Source organism: Geotrypetes seraphini, chromosome 2, assembly GCF_902459505.1.
Source record: "Geotrypetes seraphini chromosome 2, aGeoSer1.1, whole genome shotgun sequence".
NCBI classification, from domain to species: domain Eukaryota; kingdom Metazoa; phylum Chordata; class Amphibia; order Gymnophiona; family Dermophiidae; genus Geotrypetes; species Geotrypetes seraphini.
The window spans coordinates 67,593,050-67,603,275 of NC_047085.1; the positions used below are offsets into that span (position 1 = coordinate 67,593,050).

Sequence of the window (10,226 nt, forward strand, 5' to 3'; positions counted from 1 at the left end):
AAGTTTTGCTGGACATCGGGAGGGTGTCAGTGCTCTTCGTTCCTCCCACAGGTGCCATCAGGGATACACAGGTTTTCTTCCCAGAGACATTCCCAGGGCTGTGCCCACATTACAACAGTTGCAATTCCAGACGGCCTCAGGTTCCTGTGCAGTGGTTGTGCCTAAACAGCTCCAATGACACCAGGGGTTGGGCAAGGCTTCCTCATCTCAGAAGCTGACTTCTCTGACTTTCATTGGACACTATTAGTCCTCCTTTGCCTGCCTCTTTGTTTTTGGACTCTGGCAAGTTGACCAGAACAGAGTCCAGGGTCCACAATACTCTGCAGTGCCTCTTAGACATCAGGGCACTGGAACCTGTTCCAGAACATGAGTCATGGATACTCCTTATGCTTCATCATACCTTAGGACGGCTCAGAGGATTGGAGAGCCATTCTGGATCTTAAGTCGGTCATCCACTTCTTGCAGATTCCTCTTTTTTGAATGTCAACGGGGCGCACAGTGATGGCTGCTGTCTCTCCAGGAGAGTTTCTAGCGTCCTTGACTCTCACAGAGGTTTTCCTCCATATTTATATTTACCCGGAGCATCGCCGTTTTCTGCATTTTCCATGTTCTGCAACAGCATTTTCAGTTTGCAGCTCTGCCCTTGGGCCTAGCGATGGGGCCCTGCACTTTTGCCAAGGTGATAGTAGTTGTGGTGGCTTTCCGCCAGCAGGGAGTCCAAGTTCACCCAACCAGTTGATCTGGGCTCTGTCTCGTTAGGAATATGAAAGTTTGGTGGAGACGGTAATGTGTCTGCTGCAGATGTTGGCAAGTTCAGGAAGAGATGCTTGACATTCTCCTAGTCCCTGGAGTTTCTGGGCCTTCTCTTCGTCTCCAGACAGGGTTGTGTATTTCCTCTTGAGGTATGTAGACAGAACCTTTGACAACAGATCAAAATTCTCCTGGACAGTCTGGCTCCCTTGGCATGGTTTTATCTTCAGGTTTTGGGATCTAGGGCAGCCTCCTTGGAGGTGATCCCTGGGCCAGATCACCCATGTGCCCTCTACAGGAGTTCCTCCTATCTCTGTGGTCTCTGCAAAGTTTTCCCCTTCAGATGCCACTCCCCTGAACGGTGCCAGCTAGCAGAAACCTGAGTTGGTGGCTTCAATGGGAGGCTCTCTTCCAGGGTTGGCTTCTTCGGATTTCTGAGTGGATGAATCTTATGACGGAGCTAGCCGATTAGGTTGTGGGCTCACTGTGGGGCCCGCTCCATTCAGGGGCGGTGGACTCCTGTCTGAAGCGGATAATTCAACTGGTGGTACTCGCTCTCCAGCCTCTTCTGAAAGGACCAGCAGTGCAAGTTTTTACGACGACGCCACAACAATGGCGTACATACATCACGAGGGGGCTCAAGTGCTCGCTCTCTCTCTCGGGCCAGAAGGATCATATGCGTTCCACTGGGCGGAAGCACATCTTCTGTCTTTCTCGGCGGCCCATGTGGCTGGAGTTGAGAATGTTCAGGTAGATTTCCTCGGTCGACAAATCCTAGACCCAGGAGCATGGTCCCTCTCACAGGAGGCATTCTGTCTGATCACACAGTACTGGGATCAGTCCCAGAGGGACTTGGCTTCGGCAGAGAACTTGAAGGCCAGGCGCTTTTTCGGTCAACGAACAGCGAGGAAGCTAGCTTCTGTCTGATCCCTCCATGACCTCTGGTCAGTCAGGTCCTCTGCTGGATAGCAACGCATTCCAGCCTGGTGATTCTAGTAGCTTCAGACTGGCCTCGTCGTCCATGGTGTGCAGATCTCTTCCATCTTCTGTGGGTCGAGTGACTCCGGCTCCCTCTTCATTGCCGGTGCCCATGAAGAACCCACAGTGCTTTGGTCTTATGGCATGGCTCTTGAGTGCTCAGCTTTGATGAAGTACGGTTTTTTGGATGTAGTTATCTCGACTCTTTTGCGCTCGATGAAACCCTTTACTATGGCATCTTTTGTCAAAGCCAGGAAGGCTTTCCAACAGTCATGTGCTAAGAACACATGAAGCCTGAGAGGGCTCCCTTTTCAATGGTCCCATTCATACTACTAAAAGATGCTTCTCTTCTGGATCTGACAGTCATCACTGTCTTTCTGGTTGCTGTTGTCTCGGCACAGTGTTTTTTGGTGCTTCAAGCTCTTTCACACAGTGTCCTTTAACTGTTTTCTAGACGCAGGAGTTTGCTCCGTACTGTACCTTTCTTCCTTTTTACCAAAAGTGGTTTCTGCTTTCCATGTCAACCAGGAAGTTCATTTTTCTGCTTTTCCTTCTACAGGCTCGGAGTGAAAGGATCAAACCTTGCGCAAGTTGGTTGTCAGGAGAGTCTTGCTCCACTGTTTGGAGAAGACTAATGATTTCCAGCTGTCTGATCGCCTATTTGTCCTGACTGCTGTGTCTCGCCGTGGTCAGCTGGCAGCCAAGGCTTCGATCGCTTGATGGATTCAAATGGCCATTTCCGTGACTTTCATTACCCATGGCAAGCTGCTGCCGATTTCTCTTGACGCCCATTCGACTGGATGTGTGGCTGTGTCGTGGGCAGAGTCTTGCACAATTCATCCTGATAAACTTTGCAGGCGACTACTTGGTCCTCTTCTTCATACTTTTATCCAGTTTTTACCAAGTGGATGTGGCGGCTCGTTCTGATGCCGCTTTTTGGGACCATTACTTTGGTATGTTGCCTATTGTATGGAATCCGGAAGAGAAGTAACAGAATGGAAGGATAGAACAATACATTCGATAATCTTCTTTCTGTTAGTTTCTGTAGGATTCCATATGACCTGCCCTCTCTGTGTATATTCATTTGTTTGGAATAGCCTGCTTGTTTCTGCCTTGATGATTCTTCTTACAGACTTGAACGCTTTCCAGCAATTTGAACCTGGTGTTGGCAGGGGTAGGAGTGACTGGGAATTGTTGCTTCTTCAAACCCACTAGACCCAAGGATTTTGTGAGGTGCGCCTTGGGTGACCTACAAGAGGGTGAGGGAGAACTTTTGGAGATTGGCAGCAACTTTAGTGCCAAGCCATTTTTTCCCTTATCTCGACGATCGGCTACTATAGGATGCTCTCAAGACATTCAAGTTTACAGTTTGCTTTTTGACATCTCAGCTTTAAGTCTCAATTACTGCAATTCATAACAGCCCTTCTCAAAATAATTATACTCAGGCCTTCCTATTAAGCAACGACAGGACCACCTGTTTCAACTTTCCAGTTAAATCCTTCATCTTCTATTTCAGCTAGACAACTGATGGGACTCTTGGATCACATGGTTTTAATCCATATTACTTTATTCATGAGACTTCATTTTTGAACTGCCCAGTAGTCTCTGGTATATACATGGTCTCCAGTTTTCTATCCGTTTTCACAGTCGTTTTCATTGCTTTGTTACTCTCTTCTGTGGGGATTGACTTCGTCCTGTCTTTCCAAACAGCTGTTGCTTCAGATGCCTCTAGATCAGCCAATTCTGACCACATACTCCTCGTAAGTATTCTTGCAAACCTCACCTGGACTGTATTAACACATGAGCCTGTTTATATACATGTGTTGAGACTTAAGCGAGTTGGAATACTCTTTTTAAAGATTTTTTTTATCATAGCATACTTAATAAACTCCTCTTACTAAGCATGAGCAATCAACTTGGGTTCTACTGCATAATCCAGCATGACTAGTTACAACAAAAAAAGGCAGAAATAGTCACAAAAGGGTTCACTAAGGGGGCGCTCAGGACCAAGACTGTGCACACCACACAAACCGCGTGAGAGCTATTATGGAGAATACCAAATTAAAGGGTGCTCTCAGTGTGAGCAAGCAGCGATAGGAGTCAAGCTCCAACACTTCACAACTTAGGTAGAGGTAATATACCCCCACCCGCACACCATCATTGAGCACCCTGGGTGTGCTATGAATAAAAGTGAAAATATCCACAAATCAAAACTAAGCTGTTTTGACTCATTAGTTTTGATTTGTGGATATTTTCACTTTTATTCATAGCACACCCAGGGTGCTCAATGATGGTGTGCGGGTGGGGGTATATTACCGCTACCTAAGTTGTGAAGTGTTGGAACTTGACTCCTATCGCTGCTTGCTCACACTGAGAGCACCCTTTAATTTGGTATTATCCATAATAGCTCTCACGCGGTTTGCGTGGTGTGCACAGTCTTGGTCCTGAGCGCCCCCTTAGTGAACCCTTTTGTGACTATTTCTGCCTTTTTTGTTGTAACTAGTTTAGATTTTTGGCAGTTTTTTGGAGTGTATTTTGTGTTTAATCCAGCATGACAGCATCCGTTTTTCTATTTTTCTGTCAAAAGGCCAAAAGATTGCTTGAAACGTATTTCTAAACTTTGTGTTCAACAAGCAACAAATACTCTTGCCAACAACCTCAGCTGATTTCTTCGACAACACGAGTGGACGCTCACCTCCTTGGTTTTGTGTCACATTTTCTCTTTTTCTGAGACTCCTCAGACAGTCCTATGCTGTTTCCGACACTGTTAAGGATACGATATCCTTCTAGATCTTACCCTTTTCTGATGCAGAGACGAGGTTTCTTTTACATCCCATTCTACACTTGTCTCATCTGTCGCTTCTATTTGGAATGACCTCTGACGCTGATCTTCTGCTCTTTTCACAATCTTTTGGGGTGTCTCCAGGAATCCCTTCTTCATGGCAGTGTTTCCAACTAAATATGGTTTTCAGCATAGTATGGTGTTCATCATCAAGATGCTTTATCATCTGCTATATCTTCAGTGTTGGAATATTTTTTTTCAGCTTATTCAACTCATGACTTAAAATCACTTTAGGCAGACTTCACTAAACTAAACCTTAACCTTATATACCGGGTCTTCAACCAAAGAAAGCTCGACGCGGTTAACAATAAATTTTTTTTTTTAAAGTAAACTGAAATCCAAGAGTTAGTTTTCAAAATGTTTAGCAAATAAAAAAGTTTTTAGAAGTTTACGGAAGAGTTGGAAGGAAATGGAACACCTCAAAATTAGGGGAAGTTCATCCATAGTTGGGGAAATTTAAACGCCAGAGAGCTGCTAAAATTCTTAATTCCTTGAATTCCTTTCCTAGAAGGAAGAGAAAGTTCAAATCGATGAATGCCTTTCGCATATGAAAATCTATAAACATTCCATAGCAGAGGAACAAGAGGAGCAAAGATACCATGTAAAATCTTAAAACAATACATAAACACTTAAACTGAATTCTAAAATAAACCGGGAGCCAATGGAGAGAGAAAAGCAAAGGAGTCACATGGTTGAATTTGCTCTTTCCATAGATCAACTTCATGGCGGTATTCTGAATCAATTGTAGTCTTTGAAGGCAATTCTTAGTGATGCCAAGATAAATGGCGTTACAATAATCTAACCGGGATAATATGATAGATTGGACAAAACAGAAAAATGACGTTGATGAAAAAGAGATCTGACCTTCCTCAACATTCGTAAGCTGAAAAAGCATTTCTTAACCAGAGAGTTTATTTGATCCTTAAAAGTAAGAGAAGAATCAAAAAGTATTCCCAAAATCTTAGAGGAGAACTCAATTTGTAGGGAGGCTCCAGAATCCGAAATTACAGGGGAAGGAAGATGAACCAATTTCGGGCCTAACTACAGAAGTTTAGTTTTAGCTGCATTTAGCTTCATCTGGACAGACATAGCCCAAGTTTGACATTTAGAGATACAGTGATTTATTTTAAAACTTAAATTGGTAATATTTGGATCAATCTCAATCAGTATAAAAATGTCATCCGCATAAGTAAAAAGCGTTTCCCACGCTGACAGCTTATAAATATTCAAAGTTGTCATATAAAGATTGAACAAAATTGGGGAACGAGGAGAGCCCTGGGGAACTCTGCAATGAGGTTGCCAGGAATTTGAAATATTACCATTAATATTAACTTAATAAGATCGGGACAATAAAAATTTAGAAAACCAAACAAGAACAACCTGATTAAGACCGATATCTGAAAGTAATTGGAGCAAAATGTCATGATGTACTACATCAAATGCCGCATACAAATCAAACTGAAGCAAAATTGACCATTTATTTTGAAGTAGTAGTTGTTAGATTTTAGAAAGAAGAGAGATCAATAAAGTTTCAGTACCATAATTAGAACGAAACCCATATTGAAAAGGTTGAAGTAATGAAAATTTCTCCAGATAATTAGTAAGTTGACCCACTACAATTGATTCTAACAACTTTGTCAACAATGGTATATTAGCAATTGGTCGATAATGTGAGGGGATAATGGGGTCTAGATCTGATTTTTTTCAGAAGGGGAAGGAGAGTTATTTGCCCCATAGATTGCATTAAGTATCCATTTTCCAGTGAATAATTTAATAAAATGGTCAACCAAGTTATGACTTGAGAAGGAATATTGAAAAAAAGATATAACAGAAAAGGGTCCAGTGAACATTTACATTTTCTCAACTTTTCACATAATTTGGATATTTGGTATTCAGAAACTTGGTCAAAAAAACCCACCAGTAACGATCAACTGGTATCTCCAATGTAGAATTATTTAAATGAGAGGAGAGATGTCCAATATTTCCTGAAGGAAAAGATTGCCTAATGAGAGAAATTTTTTCTTGAAAAAAACAAGCTAAGACATCCACAGAAGGAGATAAAGATTGCTCAGACTTTGGTCAGAATTAGTCAGAGTATGCCAGAGTTTAAAAAGAGTACTGCTCTGATTATTAGACTTAGCTATTTTGCCTCCATAATAGATTTTTCTAGCTTTCCTAAGTTCAAAATTATATTTCTAATTGTAGATCTCCAATTTATTCCATGTCTCAAGTTCTGACTATTCATTTTTTAATTGACAGTTTATGAAAGCACTTGTCAACATCAGACCATTTCTTAAACTTCCTCTACTGGTGTGGAATCTTATTGTGGTTCTCTTCAGTCTGTTAACAGCCTCAATTTAACTAATGGCCTTTATTCTTCTTAACTTCCTCTCTTAGGAAGTGGAATTTTCTTTTTATCTCCACTACTTCTGCCTTCTGTGACAATTTCACACCTTGGTGTCGCATACACCTTTTTTGTTTTTTTACCATAATAAGGTGTTTCACCACATTTTTACACAGGTAGTCTCGGATTTTCATTTCTATCAATTCATTTTGTAACCAGTTTTTTCTTTCTGGCATCTATTTCTCATTCTGCCAGTCAGTTCTTCATACCTTCTACTGTAAACGGGCCTTAGCTTATTACTTACAAAGGTCTCAGTCTTATGGAGCATTGCTTCAACTGCTCACCTCTTTTTATACTTAAAGTTGAGTCAGTCCGCCACCGAAAGATCTATTGCCACATGGCTTGCGGCCTGTATTTGCTATGCTTGGGATGGGCTGCAGTTCAGAGATCTTATAATAACTCATGGGATCTGGGCTATGCAGCTTTAGTTGCTTTCTTACATTCCACTTACATTGCTGATATCTGCTAAGCAGCTACTTGGTTCTCAGTTCACACGTTCATCTCTCTCTATTCTCTGGAATTCTTTCCAGATGCAATGGTTACTTCAGCCAAATAGTATTATAATTTTTATTCTCTTAAATGGCCAACTCTCCCTCCATCCCATTACAGTAAGCTAGGGAGTTCCATATGTGAGAATATGCTGACTTCTTGTCTTAGTATAAAGCACAGTTAAGTAACAGGTGTTATCTGGGGACAACAGGCAGATATTCTCACATCCCACCCACCTCCCCTGGTTGGCTTCTTAGCTTGCTTACAGAACTGAGCTCATGCTGGCATCAGGCAGGAGGGCACTCGCGCATGCGCAGTGTGGGCAGTCAGAACGTTTTTCAACTTGAAGTAACAGTTCACTGGTCAAACTGTCCATGCCGGGTCCGTGGATGACATCACCCATATGTGAGAATATCTGTCTGCTGTCCCTGGACAACACCTGTTACGGTAAGTACCTGTGCTTTTTCCATGCATTAAACATGCTTTGTATCTCATTACTGTTTATCCTGTGCATTATGATAATGTAACATGATTCATGTTTTTGTACATTTTATTTACTGTTAACTTCAAAATCATTCCCAAAGTAAATAATAAATATCAGCCAGCATGTGTTAAGGGCCAATAATATGTTATGTCTATGATATACCTTAACTCCTCCTCCACACCCCCCCCCCCCCTTAAAATTATTCTCTTAAATTCTCAGTCATATTGAGTATGACATTTTTAATGTAGCTGTTCATGTTAAAATGTTCTTTTTTAATAGGGCCATCTCTTACGAGCTGAAGATGCTGCCACTAGGCTTAATCTTTTAAGTCGATCAGCTCTAAAATCTGTACAAGCTCAAACCAACTCTATATACCATACACCATCGTCTTGCAAAGAAATTTTGATGCCTAAACGCTGTCATTCTGTTCCTCACTTATCTAGCAAGCAGGAAGAATACCTTAAGGTTAGTAAATGCAGCTGAGTGAATGGATGGTGAATGAGGTTTTTCAAAGTAGTACCTAATCAGCAGTAGTGTATTAATTTGCAGACCATTATCCATGTAAAACTAGTTGCTTTTTTAAAATTATGCTTATTTTTTTATTGCAGGTTGCAAAAACACTTTTTTCTGATGAAGCTATAAAACCATGTCCAAGATGTCAATATCCTGCTAAGTACCAGCCATTAAAAAAACGTGGATTATGTTGTCAAAAAGACTGTGCATTTGACTTTTGCATTCTTTGTTTGTGCACTTTCCATGGATCAAAAGAATGCAATAGTGGATCTGTAAAGCGGCAAAGTAAAAAGGAGGCTCTACCTGGAAGTGCCCAGAGCAAGCGAAATTTGAAGAGACTTTGAATTTTTTAAAGATATTTTAATTTCTGTCATTCTAATTATGCATCTCCTGAAAAATATAATGCTTTGTAATCAGAACTGACAATCTGTCACTTGTATATTTTGGATATTTTAATACTTTTGTTTACATCCCTGTGAAAGTCATATTTAAAAAACAAACAAACTTTACATTCAGTAATTTTATTAGTTTAACCAGTCAATTCAGATTTTAATAAAATATTCTGACTAAAACTGTTTTAACAGATTACTACACTTAAAAAAAAAATGTTACCACTAATATTCATTGTTATCAGAAAAGAAATATTCTTAAATTGTACATCGCTTAGAATCACGATTAAGCGATTTAATCAAATGAACTATTAAACTTGAAACTTAAACTTGATAACAGTGGGGACCATTTAATAACAGCACATACTAATGCTGTTAATATGTGCTGTGTGCCACCAGATCCATAAAATTTCTAAATACCGTACTCTAAGCTTGTTAATTTACCAGCAGAGGCACCAAAGTTTCTTCTTCAATTTGAAGATATTTTATTACCTATATTATTTTTCTGCATAAACTGTTTGATTTTCTTACAAGTTAAATATAATCTGATTATCCTTTAAAGAAATGAACTTGTAATAAATAACTTTTTCTTGCACAATCCCACTCTCTTCTTGACCAAGTGGGTTATACATCTATGGTCCCAAGACAGCTTGTAGGAAGCCTCATTTACATAATGTTTTCAGTTCCTCCCCTCTTACCTCAGGACTGCCCTCAGGAATCCAGTTGTATTCCTACAAGCTAGACAGAGGAGATTTTTCAAACCTTCAAATCTGGTTGATTTGTTCTCAGGGTCCCTCCAGAAGTTGAAATTAGAACATAAGAATAGCCTTACTGGGTCAGACCAATGTTCCATCAAGTCCAATAGACCGTTCTCACAGTGGCCAATTCAGATCACTAGTATGGCCAAAACCCAAGGAGTAGCAACATTCTATGCTTCCGATCCATGGCAAGCAGTGGCTTCCCCATGTCTTTCTCAATAACAGTCTATGGATTTTTCCTCCAGGAAACTGTCCAAATCTTTCTTAAAACCAGCTATACTATTGAGCAGTAGTGGCTCGTGGCCTGTAGGGGGCGATATCTATGGTACGTTAATGGAATGGACAGTTTAGGACATGATGGTGCAGTATTTTGTGGAGTTTTTCTACAAAAGCGCCTGCTTTTCGTATGGTTCAGGGTAACTAGTTAGATACAAGCATATGTGTTAGTTAATGCAAAGCCCAATAGAAGCGTACGAAAAGTTGGTGAATAAAAATCTGAATATGGATGTAGCCAAGGCCAGAAAAACACACTACAGATTAATATTATGGAAAAGCATGATAACATTTTCTTTATGTATTTTGCTGTTAAGCCAGATCATGGAGGACATCAGGTATATAC

General features: G+C 40.7%; 1 protein-coding gene across 5 annotated transcripts in view; it reads left to right on the top strand.

Annotated features, from left to right (window-relative positions):
* FBXO43 (F-box protein 43) overlaps window positions 1–8,883 on the top strand; it is an 87,456-nt gene extending 78,573 nt beyond the window's left edge. For all 5 annotated transcript variants that reach the window (XM_033933141.1, XM_033933142.1, XM_033933139.1 and 2 more), the window contains exons 4-5: window positions 8,227–8,412; window positions 8,556–8,883. In XM_033933141.1, coding sequence (XP_033789032.1) covers window positions 8,227–8,412; window positions 8,556–8,804 — 435 coding nt within the window. In that variant the 3' untranslated portion in view covers window positions 8,805–8,883. The remainder of the gene's footprint in view (window positions 1–8,226; window positions 8,413–8,555) is intronic.
* The last annotated feature ends 1,343 nt before the right edge of the window (window positions 8,884–10,226 follow it).